The sequence below is a fragment of the Onychomys torridus genome, chromosome 9 (genome assembly GCF_903995425.1).
Source record: "Onychomys torridus chromosome 9, mOncTor1.1, whole genome shotgun sequence".
Lineage (NCBI taxonomy): Eukaryota > Metazoa > Chordata > Mammalia > Rodentia > Cricetidae > Onychomys > Onychomys torridus.
This window is the reverse complement of record NC_050451.1, coordinates 3,837,215-3,860,435: the sequence shown is the minus strand read 5'-3', so window position 1 is coordinate 3,860,435 and position 23,221 is coordinate 3,837,215. Positions and strand designations below refer to the sequence as shown.

The 23,221-nt window shown below is 43.5% G+C and overlaps 1 protein-coding gene across 12 annotated transcripts in view; it reads left to right on the top strand.

Moving 5' to 3' along the window:
- The window catches only part of Cacna1d (calcium voltage-gated channel subunit alpha1 D), a 307,097-nt gene that overhangs the window by 151,686 nt on the left and 132,190 nt on the right, over nt 1–23,221 (top strand). For 8 of the 12 annotated variants that reach the window (XM_036198994.1, XM_036198989.1, XM_036198990.1 and 5 more), the window contains exons 5-8: nt 10,188–10,330; nt 14,370–14,522; nt 14,942–15,138; nt 22,295–22,398. In XM_036198994.1, coding sequence (XP_036054887.1) covers nt 10,188–10,330; nt 14,370–14,522; nt 14,942–15,138; nt 22,295–22,398 — 597 coding nt within the window. Of the gene's footprint in view, nt 1–10,187; nt 10,331–14,369; nt 14,523–14,941; nt 15,139–21,626; nt 21,731–22,294; nt 22,399–23,221 lie in introns of all 12 variants that reach the window. The other 4 variants (XM_036198995.1, XM_036198991.1, XM_036198992.1 and 1 more) reach the window with 1 other exon arrangement.

Here is a 23,221-nt window from a genome sequence, read left to right as displayed (position 1 = left end):
ACTTCACAGGGCCTTGAATCCCCACAAATAGACCTGCCCTGCTGGTGGGTGGTGTCAAGTGAATACAGCTCCTAAAACCTAGCACCCTGCTAGTTAAAAACATGGGTATCATGTAATAAAGCCTTCCTAGCAATGTGGTACTTGGCTGTTTAATATCCTTGAGCTAAGCTATTATACTTTTATGCTGACTTGTGGGAGAAACTCTAGCATGCCACTTTCCCATTTTAAATAACAAAACAAGTGTCTGAATACTGTCACATCTCTGGCATAAAATAAAAGAAACTAGAAAATGCAGAGAAGCAGATGTTCTTTGAAAACCCTGTTGCAAGAGGAAGATGCTGGTAGATTCAGTTAAAGGAGAATGTCAGAATGAAAAATAGAGGTCTGTGTTGCTCTCTTCCTTCCACACCTGGAAACGTTGCCAGTAGAGGAGACATGGATCAGGTCTCAGCAGCAAACACCCGCCAAAGAAGACAAGCTAGAGCCCTTCTCTGGGACTGTGCACCCTAGCTGTCCTATGAATTACTCCTAAAACTACGCTTGTTTTCATAAAGAGTGCTTTTAAAGGTGTATTTATTTTACTTTATGTGTATGGGTGTTTCACCTGCATGTATACCTGTGTACCGGATGCATGTCTGCTGCCCACGGGAGCTATAAAGGGCATCATATCCCTCAAAGTGAGGTAACAGATGGTTCTGAGCTGTTGTGTGGGTGCTGGGAATCAAACCCAGGTCCTCTGCAAGAGCAGCAAGTGCTCTTAACTGCTGAGCCATTTCTCCAGTTATAAGAGAGCTTTAAAAGTCATTCCTCTGTTTTCAGATCAGTGACTTTATTCAGCTGTTTTTTTTGTTTGTTTGTTTGTTTGTTTGTTTTGTTTTGTTTTGTTTCAGTTGGAAGAGCTGAATTATCTTTTAGGTTATCTATTTGTATCATGATTCCTCTGGTTTTTCATTGGAGATGACTTGTTCTGCCTGTTCAGAGAGCAGCTTAAATTTGGGAATGTCCTTTCACACTAGGAAGTAAAAATGGGACCCAAAGTGGTAGCCCATTGGATGGTTTTGTAAAGCCTCCCTTAGTACATTGGAATCTAAGGCTCTATTGCAGAGGTAATGTGTCTAAAATGAATCTGGCAGATAGACATGAAGGCAAATGTCACCTCTTATTTAATGCACCTGTCAGGGAGTGGGGAGCTGAGAGGTCTTTTGGTTCTATAAGAATCTTGTAAAGCCGGGCGGTGGTGGCGCATGCCTTTAATCCCAGCACTCAGGAGGCAGAGGCGGCAGATCTCTGTGAGTTCGAGGCCACCCTGGTCTACATAGTGAGTTCAAGGACAGGCTCCAAATCTACACAGAGAAGCCCTGTCTCAAAAAACAAAACAAAACAAACAAACAACAAAAAAAGAGTCTTGTGCCTTTCCTACCATTGGACTTTCATTCAACTAGAGAACAGAGATGCTTAGCTTCATTTCTTGTGTCCCCATGCTACGATCACCTTGGCTCTTTTTTTTTTTTTTTTTTTTTTTTTCCTGATGGAACATTTTCCCACAACAGCACACCATAGGAACAGGGAACCAAGTTTAGGAGATAAAACTTCCGGAGAGCTGAGAAACATAAAATGGGAAGGGAGATAACCAGTCAGAGAGCTCTCTGCATGTGCCTTGGGATCCTCTGAAGTTTGGACTGACACTAAGCTGCAGTCCGTGAGGCCAATCAAAGAAGACTGTTAAGGAAAAGAGAAAGACAAAGAGCAGAAACTACAAATAAATAATAACCAGAATTTGCCTAAGATTGAAAGGTGTTTGTTATCCAAATACCCAGAGTGAATAATTGCATTGGATGCCCTGGACTGTCAGTAGACACCCCAGAAAAGTCATTACTAGTGGAGTTAACCTAGATCTAGAGTAGAGTTTGGCAAACTATGGCCAGGGAACCAAATTCTAGTCAATCCGGCCTGCCATCTGCTTTTATAAAGTTTTATTGTAACATAGTCAATTCAATCATTGAGTTGAGGAGTCCAGATATAAAGCCTTAAAATATTTACTGTCTAGTCCTTTACAGAAAAACTCTGCCATCCCTGCTCTAGAGTAAAGCTTGAGGGTTAGATAACAGTGTTTGAAAAGGAGCCTGAAGGAGAGAGAACTGATAAGCAGGTAAGTTAATTACCTTAACAAAAAAAAAAAAAAAAAAGAAAGAAAGAAAGAAAGAAAGAAAGAAGACTCTACAAAGGAAAAATCAAGTCTAAATACCTAGATGATTATTCTAAGTACTTCACCTGCAATCAGGTAATACTAGATATGTGCAGAGCAGAGATGTGGCCACTAGCAGATGGAGATTCTATGACAGAAACAGACCCAGAAATCACAGAAATGATGGCAAGGGACTTTATAAGGTTTAAAACAACAGCTCTGATTGTGTTTATGGTATGACTACAGTGGGGGAAGGATGGAACAGTAAAAGAAAGAAACACATGGAACTTGAAGTTGTGAAAAGAACATAGGAAATGAAAAGGTCCCAAAATTGGCTCACTAGTGTACTAGGCAATACCAAAGACAAAAAAAAAAAAAAAAAAAAAAAAAAAAAAAAAAAAAAAAATCAGGAAACTCAAAGATGTAGCACTAACAATAAATAATAATTAAGGAAAAATGAACACCTCACTAACTTGTGAATTATGAAATGTTCTAATGTGTGTATTTGGAGTCTCAGAAGAAGAAAAAGGCTGAAGAGATGGCCAACAGTTAAGACTACTGGCTGCTCTTGCAGAGGACCTGAGTTTGGTTCCCAGAATCCACATGCCAGCTCTGTAGTCCCAGATCCAGGGGCTCCTATGACCTCTTCTGGTGTCTGTGGATACCTATATGCATATGGTACAGATAAAACACATACAGGTACATATACATACACATAATCAACACATCAGTAAATAGTTTTTAAGAGGAAGAGAGAAGAAGAGGCTGGAAGACAGAAAAAGGAAGTCCTTGAGGTAATAGTTCTAAATGTTCCAACTATGATGAAAATGAACTCAGAAGTTCAAGATGCAAAACTTGATTAAAAAAAAAAACCAACATAGAGGAAAGTGCATCATAACCACAGTTAAGTAAAAGGTAAAAAGAATCTGAAAACAGAAGGAAAGACATCTCAAGTACAAGCCAGAAGACAGTAGATGCACCTTCAGAGTCCTTGGGGAAATGTCAACTTAGAGTTCTTATCCAGTGAAGTTCTTTACAAAACCCAAGCAAGTCAAAATAGAAACTTTTTTAGACAAACCAAAGCTGAGACTTCGTGACTGACAGACTTGCACATCCAAAGATGTTAAAAGAAGCTTTTCAGGCTGAAAAAAAAATGACATCAGGTAGAAATGAAGATACACACACACACACACACACACACACACACACACACACACACACACGCACACACACAATGAGGAATTCCAGACAGGGTAAATTTAAAGGTATTTATTCTCATTTTAAAATCTCTTTAAAGGTAATTGTCTAAAACAAAACAATAACAACATATTGTGTCATTTGTACCTTTGGTAGCAGTAAAATTCTGACATTAGCACAGGGGATGAGAGAGGGTCATTGTGGGCTGTGGTTGAGTGTATATATACTTATAATGACAGAATCGTCACTAGAATGGTAAGATGCTGTTTGAAGATAGATAGATCGTGAGCAGGTGAAAGTGTAGATTGTAAACCCTGGTGCCTAGATTGGCAAACTACCAACCCTCCACCCCAGGGCCTAGAGACATCTCTACTTTAAGCCTGCTTCTCCACATTAGTTAGGCATCTTGCCACCAACTTTTGGCAAATAAGGTTTTATTGTGACCCATCTATACTGTATGTGTGGCTGTTTGGTCTACTTGATGTTTAATGGCAAAGTTGATTCGGTGCCCCAGAGATCCTGTAGTCTGCAAGTCCTAGATGTTTACTCATCTCCCTTCACAGAAAGCTTCTGTTGACACTTTCCCTACATGAGCCACTAGAAACACAGAACTTTAATTATTAATATTAAGGCAACAGTGAAAACTAAATGCAATAGAAAGAAACACAAGAGCAAAAACATCCATTCAGAAAAAAGTAGAGAAGAAAAAACAAACAGAAAACAGACAACAAGATGGAAGGTTTAACACAGCAGAGCCCCAGTTAACACCATGAGTCTATCAGATTGCCGTACATAAAAGCAAGACTCAACTTTCTAATGTCTGTCTTTGACTTTCATTAATGCAAAGACAAATGATTTGTGAATAAAGGGAGAGAAAAGGCAGCTAGAGGGCCTATGTCAATATCCAACAAAGTAGACTTTAGACAAAGGGGTGATTGGGCACACACAGAGAGATATTTCATAATGATAAACGGAATTTATCAAGATGATCTAAGAACTCTCATTGCTCAAATGTCTGCTAACAGAGCATCAGAATGCCCGAAGCAAAAGCTGTTAGAGCTGAAAAAAGAGCAGAAAGATGAGTGGGTCCGGCTGTGCACCCCAGTTCTCTGTCCTGGAGTGTGGCAAGGACACAGTAATGGACAGGGAGAAGGGGTGCACATTACTACTAACTGTTAGGGACCAAGATGTCAGGAACCAAACATGAACCATAGAAAATACTAGCTAGGCCAAAGAACTACTCATAAGCCCCTTCCCAGAGCAGTAACCAGAGGCCTCCCAAGGTAAGAGAACATCCCACAGTCAGGTGCCATGACAACCGAAGATAAAGAGCATTCCAGGGTCAGGCAGCCTAGCAACAGAATATACTGCCCCTGACCAGTGACCTTAGCCGATATCTTGCAGGTGCACTATCTGCCTCACACGTCTTACACCCCTTCCATGTTCTACACGCCCCTTTTCCCTTTCCCTCCTTCCTGCCCCTTCCCCCCTTATGCTATATAAGCCATGTGGAGAACAATAAAGATTGGCGGCTTGATCAGAATACTGTCTTGCTGCTGTCTCTTTGTGTCGCCCTGTCCTTCCATTCTCTCCCACAGGATTGGTGGCCCCGTTGACACCCCGCTGGCCGGGGCAACTAACCACCTTGACTTTTTCAAAGAACTCCATCAGTAAAGCAGAATACATATTCTTTTCACATGCTTACGACATCTTCACCAAGAGAGTAATGTCCTGGGCCACAAAATAAATCTCAGCAAATTTAAGACTAAAAAAATCATAGAGAATCAAGTTTCTGAATGAATATGATAATGTTTCTGGATAAAAAGTCACTATAAAAAGCATAGGAATGCCAGGCAGTGGTGGCTCATGCCTGTAATCCCAGCACTCGGGAGGCAGAGGCAGTGGATCTCTGTGAGTTCGAGGCCAGCCTGGTCTGCAGAGCTAGTCCAGGACAGGCTCCAAAGCTACAGAGAAACCCTGACTTGAGAAACCAAAAAAAAAAAAAAAAAAAAAAGGAGAAGAAGAAGAAGAAGAAGAAGAAGTAGCAGCAGCAGCATAGGAACATTTAAATACTAGCCATGGGCAATTAGAAAGCAAAAGTATTAAATGTTACTATTTACAATGGCACTAAAACGATGAAGTATTTAGGTATGGATAGCTCACTAAAATGGCAACGTCTTCATGGGAAGAACCATGTTGGAAGATTTGATAATGTTAGCATTTCCACTTCTTCCCAAATCAAGGTATAGATTGAAACCTAACCTAAATACTAGCAGGCTTTGGAAAATTGACAAGATTTTTGTAGCATCTGAATGGAAATTAGACAGACTGTAAACTGGCCAAAGAAATCTTTAAGAACAAGGCTGGAGCCTGATCTTATAGCGTGCTGTAATATGATTGGAGTCAAGATAGTACAATATTGATGTTAGGAGTTGACATGAAGATAAATGGAATCAAAGAGGGGCATCTAGAAATAGACACACGTGTATGCCATCAATTGATTTGAGAAAAAGATGCCTTGATAGTTCAATGGCATAAGGCAACTGTTTCCAGTAAATAGTGCTGAAACAACTATTTGTTGATATGAAAGACTATTCTTACCTCATACCATATGGAAATGTTGCCTTCACACGAACCATCAACACATATTTACAATTTAAAACTGTAAAATTTCAAGGAGAAAATACTGTAGAACACTTTTATGATTCCCAGGCAGGCAAAGATTTCTAAGGCATAGGTGCTGGGGGTGAACTCCTTAAATCCCTGCACAGGTGGAGGAGGCTCCGGAATTCAATCAAGGGCTTCCTCAGCTATTTAGTGAGTTCAAAGCTAGCCTGGGACACGTGAGATCCTGTCTCAAAAGACAAAAAGGCCAAAAGCAGCACCCATTAAAGAGACAGTGAAAAGATTCAACTTTACCAAAATTTAAAACTTTTCTTCAAAAGTCAGAGTGAAGAAAATGTAAAGAAAAAAAAAAGCAGTTCATGGAGGGCAAAAAAATGTATATAATGTATATTCACAGAGGGTAAAAAATATACACTAAGGACTTGATCAGATATATACATTCAGCATGTATAAAGGACTGTTCAAGAAGATAGCACACTACATAATGGGCAAAATATCTGAATGGATCTTCATTTAAAAAAATGTGTGGCTGGCCAACTAGCCCCTGAACATTGTTTAGTAAGTAAAGAAATGCTAATTAAAACCACAGTAACAGCACCGTGTGCCTGCTAGGGCTACTGGGGTAAGAGACCAAAGAGACCAAATGGTAACCAGCACGCGGGCTAATTGAAACTCCAGTATACCACTTCTAAAGATGGAAGCAGTAAAACCACTTAGAAAATCCACCCCCTTCTAACAGTATTATAAACATTTACCAAGTATCCATATTACTAGTTTTCTGGTGTTTATCTAAGCAATAAAAACACGTGTCCACAGAAAGACTTTATTTAAAATAGAGGAGAACTGAAAACAGCTTTACACCATAGGACAGGTAAATTGATAAAAATATGACATGTTTGCTTAATTGAGTATTTTATTTAACAGTAAGATAAACTTACAAATGTAACAGCTTGGGTGAATCTCAAAAAATATGATAAGCAAAAAGCATACCATGAGATTCCTTTCTATAGTGTCTAGAAAGGGAAAGGCCTCTGTAGTGAGTAGTTCATCAGTGGTAGCCATGCTAGGCAGGGCGGCTGCAAAGGGGCCCGAGAGAGGAGCTAGAGACACTGGAATCCTCTGTCTTGACCCTGGTTGTTTGTGGCATTTCCTTCCGTGTTTGTCATAACTCCAGCTAATTTAAACTTTAAACGGGTGCATTTCTCATATGTAAAATAAACTGTGGTGGAGTTGAATGTAAAGATAAAAGTATCTTAAGGTAGAGCTAGACTCAATGGTATTTTGTGGTATAAAAAAACTCACAGACTATTTATCTAAAATATTAACCCAGTCCCTACCACCATGAAAAAAAACCCAGGAAGTAAAATGCTTACTAAATTATGGTTGGTCATGGACAAGAGCAGAAGAAAATTTATAGAAAAGAAAAAGAACAATTTATGATGTCTTTGAATCACATTCCCACTTAGTACAGTTTCCAACTACAGTCTGTTTCTCTGTCCAGTGAGTTGTCCATTTTGAGTCCATGGTGACATGTTACTTTTGGCAATATTCCCACTGAAAGAGACATTAAAAAATTAACATGTAGCTGTTAATAATGTGAGCGCACAAGGACCAAGGGGCCTGCAATAGCTGAAGTTACTTCCTTTAAAGAAAGCTTGGTCTGGATCAGCTCTTGCCCCACTCTCTGGGTTGGTTCTTAGTCAAGAGATATTTTTGGCATTCAAGCTTGTCACTTAAACTTTTGTGAGGGAGAACATGGTGTCCCCGTTCTGGTGCACCAGGTCTCAGTCCTTTTCTCCTCACAGAGAAAACTTTTAATAATAACCTAGGACCCCACATTGCTACTTCCTTTCCCTGTGCATATCTGTTCAGGTGCTGAGGTACAATGATGCATTATTATTATTGTTGTTGTTGTTGTTATTATTATTGGTGGGAGTGGGAGAGGAATAGACTGTAGAATCTGAGATCAGAGAGGGCAGAGCTCTGAGATTAAGGTTTCTCATTTTACTGAGGGGGAAAGGAGTTCCAGAGAAGAGAGGCTTCACAACCCACACCAAATACAGTAAGCGTCTCTCTGACTCAGGCTCTTGTGTGGTAGCAGAGACATTCTTCACCTGTTTTCAAGGACACTGTCAAAAAATGGGGGATGAAATGACATTGCAAAATCCCCGTGCTTGGGAGCAGTCTTTAGTCACCCCGTGCTTGTGAACAGTGTCTTCAGTCACCCCGTGCTTGGGAGCAGTCTGTCTGCAGTTACCGTCTGCAGAAGTTGCTTTTCTAACCCTTTGGGTTGAGCATTCCCGTGGCTTCCACATTTGCAGTTTGAGTTTGCCTTTCTTCCTTTTTTACTTGGTTTCTCTGAAGCTGTGAACTTGGTTTTTGGAGGAGAGATGCTGTGGATATCGCTCTGTATAAATAAAATGCGGTTTGGCCAGTGGCCAGGCAGGAAGTATAGGCGGGACAAGAGAGAAGAGAATTCTGGGAGGTGGAAGGCTGGGGCAGGGAGACACTGCCAGCCACTGCCATGAGAAGAAAGAGATAAGGTACTGGTAAGCCATGAATCACATGGCAAAGTATAGATTAATAGAAATGGGCTGAATATAAGAGTAAGAGCTAGACAATGGCAGGCCTGAGCTAATGGCCAAGCAGTTTAAATAATATAAATGTCTGTGTGTTTATTTTACAAATGGGTTGTTGGACTAACAGGGCTTGGTGGCACCTGGAGAGAAGCTCTCCAGCTACAGAGAGATTTTTTTTTTTTTTTTAACATTAGCTTCACTGCAGGAGTTTACAGTCATTTTAAAAAGCCAACGTAATAGAAAAGTTGCCCTAACCTTGATCACTTTCCCCAGTTGGAATTCAAGCTAGCTCCCCATCAGAAGCTTTGAGAAGGTAGAGACCTGGCTGTTCCCTGTCCTGGGCCCTTCCTAATTGCTGTTCTCTTATTAAAACAAATGCCCTTGAGTCACAGCACTGTGCCCAATCAGGCCAACAATCAGACCACCCTGTGTTTTATGGACCTAGTGTCTTGGTGACCCAGAGGCCTGTCAAGGAAGGGGCAGAATTTCTGTTTTGGCTGCTAATTAAACTTTAGAAACCTTTTCTTTGTTGCAGGGCCAATCATTTCCACAATCTGATTGGCCAGAGTTAATGCTATTTGCAATGGGCAAATTTATTATTTACTCAGGAAAAAAAAAAAGAGCAACCATTCCAAAGAATAAATATTTATTTAAAAAGGCAAAAATAACTGTCAAATGAGAAGATTGTCCAAAAATAGTGTTATCCGAAAAGCCTAAGAGTAGGAAAAAAAAAAAAAAAAAAAAACAAACTTATCCTTGCCGCCAGCTGTAACATCAGTCACATTTCAGAAGGGAAAACGGCAATATTAATGCCTTCCCTTAGATGACTCTTTTAACCTTTGCATCCCACAGCTCCTTGGCATCTGTCCGTGATTCACTGTGTTTTGACAAATACCTCAAAGAGGCTGCAGGGGGCGGGTGTCAGTGACATTGCTGGGAGAGGGGTAACACATTAAGATGTGGGACTTTGGAGTCGTCGTCTATTTAGTGGTCCAGACATTTCTTGAGCACCTCGTCTGTGTCAGGAGCTGTTTTAGGAACGGAGCTAAAACAGACGAAATGAACAGATGAAAACTCACTGCCCTCATGGAGCCTACATCTTAACCTCTTCAACAACGCACCTGGATTCAAACATTAGCTCTGCCACTGGTGGCTCTGCCTTGAGCCAATGAGCCTTTCCTGTCACCTTTGTTTCCACATGTGAATCACCGGGTCTCCATGATGCGGTGGGAGCAGGCTTTTGTGAGGGTGGGCGTGGTGGCGGATGGGAAGTACAATTTGGGCTTGAAAGCACAGCCACCAAGACCATTGTCTTGAAGGCAGTAAGTGCCCTTTGCTCTCTTGGGAGCCTCAGTGAGTCCCTGCTTCCCATTGCTTTGTTGGGAATTTCTTGGGAATTGCTTTGTTTGACCCCGTCAGAGGTCCTTCAGGTATTAGGGCAGGCTGGGCTTCCGTGGCCAGGCTCTTGCCTTTATTTAGCTTCCTTGTATTTAGTTAGCAGGCGCCCAGAATTAGCGCTTGTTCAAAAATAACTGCTGTTATCACCCTATATTGCTTACCTGGATGACAGACTAACATGTGTTTCTCTCTTCCTCTTTCAGATTGTTTAGTGTAATTTTGGAACAATTAACCAAAGAAACAGAAGGCGGGAACCACTCTAGTGGCAAATCGGGAGGCTTTGATGTCAAAGCCCTCCGTGCCTTCCGAGTGTTAAGACCACTTCGACTTGTATCAGGAGTGCCCAGTAAGCACATTTGCTTCCTGCCCCCTAGAAGTACTGCTGTTCCCCTGTTGGGTGGGTCTCGGGCTCAGGAACCAGTGCTCTGAGGTGAATTGCCCTGTGCCTGGTAGGGCCCAGCAGCAGTCAGTAGGCGGCCTTCCTTGATGCTGGAGGACTTGCACCATCTCCTTGGCTCTCTGGGACATTCCTGAAAGAGGAGCGGATGGTGCTTATTGCCATGGCTTTTCAGAAGTTTCTTCATGAAGAGAGACTGGGAGGCAGTAGGAGGCCTGGCCTTCTTCGTTTCCTGTCCAGTTCTGCACTCTGATGGTGCCCTGTGGCTTTCTTCCCAAGCGGCCTCACCTACAAGCGATGGCATTATTGAAGTTGGAGGGCTCTGAGTAGGGAGCAATGGGTGGGGGCTGGGCTTCTGGAGACTCCGATGGGCCCCACCACTAGTGATGACACCTGTCCCTCTCTGAAAAGAGGAATGAACCTGTCACTTTGCACACCTGTGTATAGAGCATAGCACTACCCTGTGTGATGGTGGTATGAGAACCCCATGAGACCATGGAAGACCCTAGCAGGAGTGTGAGAGGGAGTGGTGCCTTCCAGTGGACCCTACCATGTCGGTCAGTGACTGGCCCCTGCTTGACTTCTGACTCTGACTTCTGGGCACGTTGAGGCTCACCTGGGTTGGGAGGGAAGCTCCTTCCTGAGGAAGCCTGCCTGGCCTTTGCCTCACGAGCTCTGCCATGGGTGAGACTGTATCTTCTGGGGCCATGAGAGTGTAGACATACTCACATCTGTGCTAGTACTAGTGCTTCTGAGGGGGTGGGCTACTCAGCTGGAGCAAGGATACAGGACTGCTGGCTACACCCGCTTTCCACAACTCATAAAGCCATCAGAACACTGATTCTTCTCCTCCCAGACTGTCTTCATGAAGTTTTAATAAACCTTAGGCACTCAGAACGCACCAAACTCCTCTGGAAAAAAAAAATACTACATTTCCAAATTTAACATTTAAAATGTAGGAAGTGGTGTTTTAAGTGTACTTATTTTTCCAGATGGTTCATTTATTTTCATTGAAAAAGATCAGTGCAAGTCAAAACCCACAGAACTGTCTGGAAGCAATTGAGAGAAATAGAAATACCTTGGCAATGGCTGGCACTGCTAAGTGTAACATGATGAAACAAGAGGCTTGGTGAGCAAATGTGCTCTTTCAGACTTAGTCGTCACGGCTTAATCTAATTTCAAAGTAACCACAACAGCCTTTTTCCCCTAAAGAGCAAATGACAGGACAGCCTGCCTCTGGCGTGTGCTGCGTGCAGACACGGAACTGTGGCTCGCGTGTGTATGAGGGGCCCCTGCCAGTGAAAACTCTCAGAACTGGCCAGGCTCGGCCTTGGCTCCTAGGGCTAAGGAGGTTTCTACAGAAAGGTTAGCACTCCACAAACTCTGCAGAACGGTTTCCTGCTCTTCCTTCCTCTAAGACACAAGGCTATTTGAGTTTATGCTGCTCTGTGTCTTACTCTCTCACAGGTCACCAGAGAGAAACAAAGGCTCTGACCTTCAGCCCATCTTTTAGCTGATTTTGTCAGGCAATAGTTGCCTCAGATCCAAATGGGCTTGGGAGAGAGGAATTAGGACTTGCAGGCCATGCTATTTTCAGATGTGGGCTTGGTGATTTCTTCTCCAGCCCCCGAAATCATTGAAAATGCCCAGGAACATTTGGCTATACTTAAAAATCTTTGTCTTCTTGCTCCTGAAGGTTGAGGCTGTTTCACAGAATGTAATTTTCATGTGCACCCGAGTAGATAGTCCTTAAGGGAAAGGCAAGTGCATTCCACAGGGGCATAATTGAGTCATGTGGAATTATATTTCAACTGTACTACATTTGTTACTTGTGCACACACACACACAGACACACACACACAGACACGCCCATGTATTCATGCATGTGTGTCATGGCACATACTGTGCAGGTTAGAGGGCAGCTTGAAGAAGTCATTTCTTTCCTTTGACCTTGACTCAGATAATCAGGCTTGGCAGCAAACTCATTTACCTGTGGAGCCTTCCCACCAGCACATTAAAAAAATTATTATTTAAAATTATATTTGTGTATGTGTGTGTGTGTGTGTGTGTGTGTGTGTGTGTGTGTGTGAGAGAGAGAGAGAGAGAGAGAGAGAGAGAGAGAGAGAGAGAGAGAGAGAGAGAGAGAGAGATTGATTGATTTGTGGAATTTTGTCCATCCACATTCTATTATCAGGTAACTGTTTACCTAAGGGCACAAGGTGTGGTGGTGCACACACTTAATCCCCGCACTCGAGAGGCAGAGGCAGGTAGATCTCTGTGAGTTTGGAGCCAGCCTGGTCTACAGAGCTAGTTCCAGGACAGCCAGGGCATTATAGTGAGACCCTGTCTTAAACCAAAGAAAGAACAAAACTAGAATCCAAGACCATAAATGAGGAAGAGCACTGGACACTCTCTGGCCAGTTGTCACTGTCTTTCAGAGGATCTCAGTGAGGCTAAGTAGGAGGCAGTGACTTTTGAACTCTCACAGCTAATGAGAAGCTGCACAGGGCCAGACCAGGAATCCTCGCCCAGGCATGGCAGCCTTCTCCTGCCTTCTCGGTGTGCATGTTGATGATGTCCTAAGGAGCTAAATGTAAAGAAAGCATATGTGCTCAGTTTGTGATACAACTCGATGTTACCTCAGGAGTTTGGCCAATCGGAAACACAGTAGTTCCACTAGACATAAATACGTTCCCGAGACAAATGGCTCTCTACAGCAGACTTTGAGAGTGCCTTAGAATGGCCTCATCCATGTCTAAAGACAGAAAAATAGAAAAGAAAATGTCAGAATAGCAGCCAAAAGACTCTGCCCTTGTATATGGGAGCCAATGCTCCCCGCCCCCCATTTACTGCCTGCAAGAAATGAAGCTTTAAAAATTTAAAAATTCATGTTAGTCTTGTTTTCAAAAGAACCCATTTGAACATTTGAAGACGGGCCTCGAATTTTAGCCACAAAGAAAGCTTTATGGAGACAGGTCTTGCTGGGCTTGAAGACCCCTTGTCAGCTTCCCATCCTGCCTGGCCCCTGCCTCTTCCCACACGCTTACCAGGGGAGACAGGCAGCTGTAGCTGCTGGGGCTTCTTTCCTTTTTCTTGCCTTATTCCGGCAGCTGCTTTGTTTTAACTCTAAGTAGCTTAGCTTCTTCTGTTCTTTCTTTCTGTCTTTGAATAAACCTTGGAAAATAAGAAGGGGAAGAGAGAGAAAAGGAGTGAGGACCATGTAGACGCTGATGTTTGAGCGGTGGGGAGAGTGTAAGCCGCTAAGCGCTGGGCTGGGAAGCCTTTCTGCTTTTTAAGCTGATTGCAGTCTACTTGCTCTCCCTAAGGCAACATTTGATGGGGGACTCGGGTCTGATTCCAAACCCAAATTCAAAACCCAGTGTAGCTTGACTGTGGCCTCTGTGCTGATGGCCTTTTTAGCTGTGATGACACCCCACCCCAGCGCACACTGTGGGTGTCCATCTTCAGGCTCAGACAAGAGGGTAACCATCTCAGGTCCTCTGGCCACACCCTGCTCAGAGCCAGCGCTATATTCCTTTTGAATTTCCCATCGCTGTTTCTTGTACAGTGTTTGAATGCTACCTGAGAGTAATTTGTGTTAAATTCTCATGTTTCCTTCTAGACTGTCACCTCTTTGAGAGAGTGGCTTTGTATAATTCATCTTTATGTTACCCATATTTTGCATATTTGGGTGCTCCTGTTAAATGTATATAAAAATACATAAGTGAATAAATAATTTTATTACTGGCTACTCCTCTCTGGGCCTTAGTGTTTCACAGCTGTCTAGTGAAGGAGTTGGATTAAATGATCTTTAAGAATCTCTTTTTATCTCATCTCGTATCTAGGCTTTAGTATTAATTAGCAGCTTTGAAATAGCTCCACATTTTAGTGCTGTATGTCATAAACAGAGCAAGCGTCACTCGGGATTATATTCATGATACCTTTGAAGTGCCTTCCTAACTCACAAATGGATTTCTCTTTCTCCTAGGTTTACAAGTTGTTCTGAACTCCATTATAAAAGCCATGGTCCCTCTCCTTCATATAGCCCTCTTGGTATTATTTGTAATTATCATCTATGCTATTATAGGATTGGAACTTTTTATTGGAAAAATGCACAAAACATGTTTTTTTGCTGACTCAGGTGAGTGGCGACAGCAGTTATTAACCAGACATGAAAACGTTTTGGTTGGGGGAGGTGCTGGTCTCCTGAGCCGTTTCCTCCCATCTGTTCTGTCCTTGTGTGTCAAGTGTGTTGAGGATAAACGGGACTTTATTCTCCTTCCATCCTGATTGCCTATGGAATGTGCAGATAAGATGGGGGCCCTGCACGGGGCAAAGCAGGAAACCATGGTTCTGTCAGCCCAGGAAAGGTCCTGCAGATGTGAGTGCAGAGCCATGGGTGATGGGTGTTGAGAAGAAACAGGGTTCCATGGCCAGGGGCTGTTCTGAGTGGAGCTTGCTGGGGCAGTTGAGATTCTGAGGTGGCAAAGGTGCTGGTGTTGGGTTAGCAAGAGTCCTGGTATTTCCCTTCTCAATGGTCCTCTGCTTCCTTCTCCGTAGATATCGTAGCTGAAGAGGACCCAGCTCCATGTGCGTTCTCAGGGAATGGACGCCAGTGTACCGCCAATGGCACAGAGTGCAGGAGTGGCTGGGTTGGCCCCAATGGAGGCATCACTAACTTTGATAACTTTGCCTTTGCCATGCTCACTGTGTTCCAGTGCATCACCATGGAGGGCTGGACAGATGTGCTCTACTGGGTAAGCAGCTGCAGGGGGGTTCACAGCATGTTGTTCCCTTGGCAAGAGCAGTTGGCTGGGGAGAATGGAGCCCTGGAGGTCAGTTCTTTGTGAAGGGAAGCAGACTTAGGCCCTCTCTTCACTTGGTGAGCCCCTCCCCCTGCTCTAGTGGAATGCCCCAGCACTGGAAGGCTGTTTGCTTGGTGTTAGCTCCTGGCCTTGGAGGCCTTCACCTCCCCAGTGCTGCTGGGGGACTTGTTCTTACCTGTGGTTGCTCCTGCCCACTAATCCCTTCTGGGAACTCTGGAGGCCATGGCTGTCCTGATTAAACTAAGCAATCTAGAGCAACATTTCCTAAGGAAGAGGCACCTAGACTCCCAGTCTATACATAAAGGCAATTATTTTACTAGATCTTAAAGGGAAGGTGGGGAACAAAGCCAGGCCCCTTTCATGCATCCATAATGTTCGGAGACCACAGCTCACCATTAATTTTTCTCCTTTTCCACTCCCCCCACCTAAGCCCAGCATCACTGTCAGCCAGGCCAGAGCAAGTCTTGCCTCCACTTTTTCCCTTGAGCCAAACAAAGTGCTCTGGCAGGAATGGTAGATGAGTCAAAGTGTAGGGCTGGTTGACCCTTGAACCGCTGACTAACCTCTTGGTGACTAGGGTCTGATTCTTCTCATTGGCAAAACCAGGAAGGTTGACTGTAAATAAAGTACAGCAGCCATTTCCCCCAGTGATTTTGTGTATAGGCAGAATTTGTAAAGCTCACAGAAATGTAGAAATATTTTTTACCCCATAGTAGATGAGTTGCTGGGAAATACAGTAATGTGTAGATTTTGAGCCCAAATCCAAATCTCGTCAAACTAGTATTCCAACAGTTAATAGTTTGGAGAAGTGGCTCTCAACCTATGGGTCACAACCCCTTGGGGGGATCAAATATCAGATATTTATATTATGATTCATAACAGTAGCAAGATTACAGTTAGGAAATAGCAAGGAAATTATTTTGTGGTTGGGGAGTCAACATGAGGAACTGTATTAAAGGGTTGCAGCATTAGGAAGGTTGAGAACCACTGCTTTAGAGGATATTAACAGTATTTCTTGACTAGGCAGCTTCTTGGTTAAAAGGCTTAGAAACGGAGAAGCGGCTTCTGACAGTTTTCTAAATCCTAAACGTGACAGTGTTTCCTATCACTCTCTACCTTCAGAGAATGCACCATCTGATGCTTAGCCATGGGTTTGCTTCCCTTCACCGGTGAACACTACGCTTGTGAGACTGTGGACTGTCCTATACAGCCGGCCCTCTGTATCTATGGATCCTCCATCCATAGGTCCAATCCACGTCTGATTGAACCAGATGCCAAGTGAAAATAATTTAAGGGAAAAAGGCATCCTCATTGACTATGTCCAGACTTGTTTTATAATTATTCCCTAAACAATAGTATAATGGTTATTCACATGCTGTTAGAAATTAAACATAGTCCTGAGATGATTTAAAAGAATATGGGGGCATGTGGATAGGTAATATGCAAATACTGTGCTATTTATCAAAGGGGTTTCAGCAGCTTTGGCTGTGACTGGTCCCTGCAGATACTGAGGGTCGACTGTATATTCTGTTAAGTGGAGAATGAGCATCACCAACTTGTTATAACTTGTTTGTCCTTCATCCCTTTTTCTAATTGTTGTAGGAATGTGTGTGTGTGTGTGTGTGTGTGTGTGTGTGTGTGTGTGTGTGAGAGAGAGAGAGAGAGAGAGAGAGAGAGAGAGAGAGAGAGAGAGAGAGAGACTGTGCACATGTATCTGTAGACACAATGTTAATTATAGCCACAAGCAATACCTTCCCATGGAGAGGAAGGACAGGCATTGTCAGCCACAGAGCTCCAGGGTTAGGTGAACTGTTAGCTTTCACTCCTGACTCCTAAACTGCAGCTCCTGAGCAGAGCAAAACCTCAGTCCCAACCTTCCCATGAAATGACTGGTAAATAGGCCACATCATCCCCCAAAGCCCAAGCTCTGCCTTTTCCCTCCCCCAAACAAGAGAGAATAGTTTTTTTCATTTTATTTAAAGTAAAAGTCTGTGACTGTCCCAACCTTGTCTTCTCTCTATTGTCATGGTGAGTTGCCAGATGACGATCCAACATGCCTTGACTAATGGAAAATTTTCTAGTTTATCTTATATTTTTGCATATCAATTCTCTCACAGTAATTGTGCTGTTACCATGCAGAGAAAGTTTCAGGAGTGTGTGACCGAAGAAGAGAAAACATTATACACCCAGAAACACCAGTTTCCATTTACTTTTTTTTTTTTAGAACTTTTAAGTATCACCTGTGATAATGAAATGATCTTTATTGTTGCTATGACAATAACATAGTTAATAATTAGATAATTTAATTACATCCTCTGAATTACATAACACCTTTATTATGATGGGGGAGCACATGTAATTCCTCAACATTACTCTAGTCTCTTATCACTTCATAGCAGAGCTGAGATTTTGAAGATGGAGACAGTGCTGTATAAAGAGACCGGTGAGCATCCCCAGGGTCTTCCAACAAGTGTTGGTAGTCTTTGATTAAGGGCAGAGATCTGTGACCCTTTTAATAAGGGGCTTATGAGTAAATTGTTAGGTCTTGCAGGCATGTGATCACCAAGTAGATTTGGTCTTCAGGTCACAGTTGAGGGGCAGCTGGCCTAGACTGGAACCCAGTATGCTTTCCTGCTTATTCTTCCACTTGCCAGTGGTTTATGGATCCTTCTGTAACACTAGAGGGCAGCTGAGTAATGTCTTTTAGAGTGTTCTTTTAAGACCTTACTGTCTGAAACACATCAGGATTATTTTTAATCACTTGTTGATTACATTTATTAGCTCATCATAAAGATAGGCAGGAGCCAAGGAACTAAACTTTCCTAATACTTTATGGGCCACAGTCAGCTGGAAGCCACACAGCTGTGTCCTAGAACAGACCATCTCTGTCCAGCACAAAGCCTGGCCTAGAGTGAGTGTTCAACAAATACACAGGACTGTTGCCACTCTTGAACCACTGGACTGAGCCCATTGCCTCCCTGGTGTAGATGGGCTGTGTCTGAGTATTTTTATCAACTCTCTTGGAAGAGAAAGGAAATTCAGTTTTAAATCTCAATTGAAAACAAATGTCTCAATATTTAGGGTTTTGTATATGGTGGACAAAGCCTTTGCATCTAGACAAGTTTATATTTAGCCTGTGTTCTTCAGTGCACTTAGGTCATAATTCTCAAGTTTCTGGCAAATGTCTGGCATAAAGGCACACCTGGAGCAGAGCTATTTGGAGATGGGGGAATTGGGATCATGAACTGCTGCTGGGGAAATATTCTGTAGACTTTTCACAAAGTGAGCTCCACCAACGTATTTCAAGTGCTATTCAGCTCACGCAGATGTCCATAGAGACAATAGTGCAGGGCAGAGAAAGAGCTGGACGAGGTTTTGAGGTCCCTCTGGGTTTTCATGCCCTTGTCTACAAGATACACAATTAACATCTTATAGACATGCTCTTTTTTCCTTCAACTTTGAGGGTTTTGTTTGCTTCAGAGGAAATGTTTTGAATGTAGCAAATTAATGGCAAAGTATTGGTTTTAGGAGAGTGCTATCTGAGTCCCCTATAGCCTCTTGTTAGCACCAAGCTTTTTCCTCAGGGGTGCACAGGGCTGTGGAGGTGCTGGCTGAGAGACCTTAGTTAGAAGTACTGATCCCCTGACAGGGCCTCTCAGTCAAAACACCTGGGAAATTCTTCTGTGCCCAAGCAGCTACGCTTGCCTTTCCCACAGTCTATGCTCTGAGGCACTCCAGCATTTTCTGAGAGTTAGCAAAACCAAAAACCCTTATGCTTTCCTTTAACTTGAGGCATACATGGGCACTTAAGCCCTTAAAATAAGAGAACAAAAAAAAAAAAAGAAAGAAAAGAAAAGAAGAGAAAAGAAAAGAAAAGAAAAGAAAAGAAAAGAAAAGAAAAGAAAAGAAAAGAAAAGAAAAAAAGAAGCTGGGCAGTGGTGGTGCACGCCTTTAATCCCAGCACTCGGGTTGTTGTGGGAGGGGGCGCAGAGCCAGGTGGATCTCTGTGAGTTCGAGGCCAGTCTGGTCTACAGAGTGAGATCCAGGACAGGCTCCAAAACTACACAGAGAAACCCTGGCTTGAAAAACCAAATAAATATATAAACAAACAAACAAATAAATAATAAGTAAAATAAGAGAAAACTGAAGTGAAATAGAAAATTGTCTTGGGTTCCAGGTGGCCCTCTATGATGAGACTGACATAAATACTTTAAAAATTAATCTAAATCCAAGTCTTTCTTTCATGCTGGTGTCTTCATTGTTGATGGAGAACATCCAGACAGATACGCAGCCCTGAGCAGATAACATGTTTTCCATGTGGATATTTGGGGAACCAGCCCAGAAGTTGTGACCCCCCATGTGTATGATCAGCTTTGAGGACTCAGCTCTGCAGCAGGTGTGTGAGAGAGACTGGCCCCAGAGCTTAAGTTTCTTCTCATCTGGCAAAGAGAGGAGATGCTCCGGTTGGCTGTGTCTAGCTCCTGCCTCCCCTCAGTCCTCCTCAGCTGTCCTTCTGGGTGACAGTGACTTGAGAAGATGCAAGTCTGCAAAGCACCTACCTCCCAAGAAATTCAAAGGCGTCTTCATTTCTTAAATGAGATGTTCCCATGGCGGCTGTCACCACAGCCTGCCTCAGATGCTGCTGAGGCCTCAGGAGGGCAGGTGGGGCAGATGGCCTGGTCAGCAGACTTTGCCAGTCTCAAGAGTAAGGTGTCTAATGAGAGCCCTGTCCTGGGTCACTCTCTCCTCTGCCATGTACACACCCTGCTCCAGCAGAGGCTAGAAATGTCTGTCCCAGGTGTCGATCCAAGGCCAAAGCTCTGTCTGCCACACCAGGCAGCCTGTTTCATCCCCCTATATGTGGGTTTTTAAATAAGTTTGGTGGTGTAGTTGCTTTGGAAGAATTACCCTCTGCCTTCCTGCTGAAATTAGTTTATCCAACTTAATTAGATCAACAATTGGAGCCATGGCCCTGGCTCATTCATTCCTCTAATTGCCAATGTGCAGATGGATGGGGTTCTATTAAACACATCGGTTTTCATGTGGCTGAACAGGTGTTTCATGGGGGAGTTCATGCCCTCTCCCTAGACTTTAGCAACAGATGTTAGGTTTTTTTTTTTTTTTTTTTTTTTTTTTTTTTTTTTTGCCTTCTAATATTCCCTTTTCCTGTTTGGCTTCTGCATGAGGCAAACATTGTGAAATGCATGAGCCTCTTTTTGTAAAGCTCAAACCTGGAAGCAGATAATGTGCAAAAAGGCACAGGGCTTAAAAACCCTAAGGGTTTGCACCTGCCAGGAAGAGTGATTGGCCTGTCTGGATTATTGACTGGCTGAAGAGTCAGGGCACTCCTGCAGAGCAGGGCCTGGAGCCATTTACTCTATTACTGATTGCTAACCTCCTAACATCTCCTTCCTCAAAGAAGAGTTTGTCCCACTGAACACCGACCTGTGCTGCTGGAAAGTTCCATCCAGCTGTGACCCATCACACACCTCTGTGAAGTTTACTCCCAAACCTGACAAGAAGGCCATTCCTGAGTGAGCAGTCAGCTGCTTCTCTGGCCTTTTGAACACCTGTCAGGTCACAGAGTTGGGGTGGAGAAGACTGCAGTTCAAGCTAGGTTCTTTTAGTGGGTGCAGCTGAGAGAGGAAACCCATTCCCAAAGCATCCCAAACACATGGCAGCTATTAATCTCAGAAATACAGTCTTGTTTCCATGTTTATTTAGTAGTACTGTGTTCATGGCTTTGGATAATCCAAGTCCAAGGTGGGCCAGGCATCCTTGGGTAGATAGATGGGATGATTACCTTCAAATAGATGGTAGTTATTTTAGACATAGTTATTTATTTTGAGAGTGGATCTCACTGTGGGCTGGCCTTGAACTACAGAGGTCCATCTGCCTCCCAGGTGCTGGATCAAAGGCATGTGCAACCATGCCCAGCTAGTTTTTTGTTTTTGTTTTCTTGTTTTTTCTTAAGAGTTTGTAGAGTCACATATAACAGGCTTGACTCTCTAATTAAGACTTCCACCCAGTTTTAAAAGCAGCTAGGGCTAACACCTGGGGTGGAGCAGCCCTGAGGATCCAGGAGAACACTAGCTCTACTCTCTACTGAGCCTTCCCCTGGAAGATGCTCATCAGGACAGGGTCCTGGGATGGAGCCAGATCTCAGCTCATTTCCCTGCCTGGGACCAGGACCTGATGTTTGGCCTGAAGCCTCCATGAGTCTTCTTTTGTGTGTGCAGGCATGCTTGTGTGCCTGTGTGTGTTGGGAATATGTAATGAATGTCTGCTGGCTGCTGCTGTCTCTGATTTCAGTTAAGTCAATGTTTAATTCAATGTATAGAATGTTCTCTCTAATGTGACCCTCTCTCTTTGTTAGATTCTATTAACCCACACCTATGAGCCCATCTTGTTTCTTACAGATGAATGATGCTATGGGATTTGAATTGCCCTGGGTGTATTTTGTGAGTCTCGTCATCTTTGGGTCATTTTTCGTACTAAATCTTGTACTTGGTGTATTGAGCGGGTAAGCTACATCTCTTTCATCTTGAAAGCAGAGTCCTGAGGACAGTTGCCAAGACCACACAGGCTTTGCTAGAGGGGCCAGTGGGTGGGTACTCTTTTGTATTGGTCCCTCTTCTGCTGAGGTTTCCCAAACCAAGCGATTTCCTGGAACTACACCAGCTGTCATGAAAGAAAGCCATGGAGAAATTATTGACCAGGAATGAATTAATCAGTATTGTTGCTTGGGATTTAAATAATTTCCCTTGCTCGGCCTTTTGTCTGTCCTAAAATAAGATACATTTATAATGGCTTTCTTGATCTGGATCCAAATACAATGCCTATTAATTGGCACAAAACTGTAGCTAGAGGAGCAGTCTAGGCTGACTTTGGAGAGTCCCTTCCTGAAGACTTCAGTCTTAGGGCTTGCCCCACCCTGAGGAAAACAGTACAAGGACCCCCACTCATTCAAGCCCTTCCCTTAGAACATTAACCTTCAACCAAAGCCCTGAGTGGTCCTGCAGCTGCAACCGGGACTCTGTTCTTTATAAATGGATTACTGATAACTGATCTCCTTACATTTTTACAGGTAAATGATGCGATAGGATGGGAATGGCCATGGGTGTATTTTGTTAGTCTGATCATCCTTGGCTCATTTTTCGTCCTTAACCTGGTTCTTGGTGTCCTTAGTGGGTAAGCAGTTGGATTCCTGTTGTACACCCTCCCGCTACCACGTGGGAGGCAGCTCTGTGTCTCCCAGCTGCTCTCCGGTGGCTTCTCTGCATGCCTTTGGACTCTGATGTCCCCTCTGTGTGTTGCTTTTGGATTGAACTGTGATTCTTTCTGCCTGTATGTGTCTGTGAGATTCTGTGTTTCTGACGCTTGCCAAGCACTGTTAAACTTAATGAAAATCTTTCCCTTAAAGGTGAATCCCAAGCAAGTAAAAGGCTTCCTAGCCTTGGTCTCCCCCAGAGAGGGACTTTGATCTCTTGTGGGTTTCATTATATTAGTACATGACCTGGCCCTCTTTAGTCACGCTCAGCATATTATAAATAGTGGTGTTTCAGAGTCTCTGGTAAAGACAAGGTTAGTGCAGTTTAGTTAGTGCACCCAGCAGTTTCAAACCTCGCCTTCCCCGAGGTTGGGACACCTGAGTAGCTTGACTGGTCACTCTGTCACGGCATGAGCTGTGCCTCTGATTCAGCTTTCATGTTTTCTTAATACAGAATGATGTTCAGCCGTTACACACATGTTCCCTGGGGCTTTACTGCCCCCACCCTTTGGTCGCTATGTTAAAAGTTCGCCTTGTTTAATGCCTGCCTCTGTACTTACCCTCTGTTTATTAGGTTCAGGGGAGAGAAGGGCTTGAGAAGAGCCGTGGGCCGTGGGGCTGAGCCCTACTGTGGTGGGAGATGGTATTCCAAAGGCCCCGTGAGTAGATGTGAATCTCGACATCTCTGAGGTACCCCAGGCAGTGGAGTACCCCCATCAAAGTGGGCTGGGGGCTCTCTCAAAA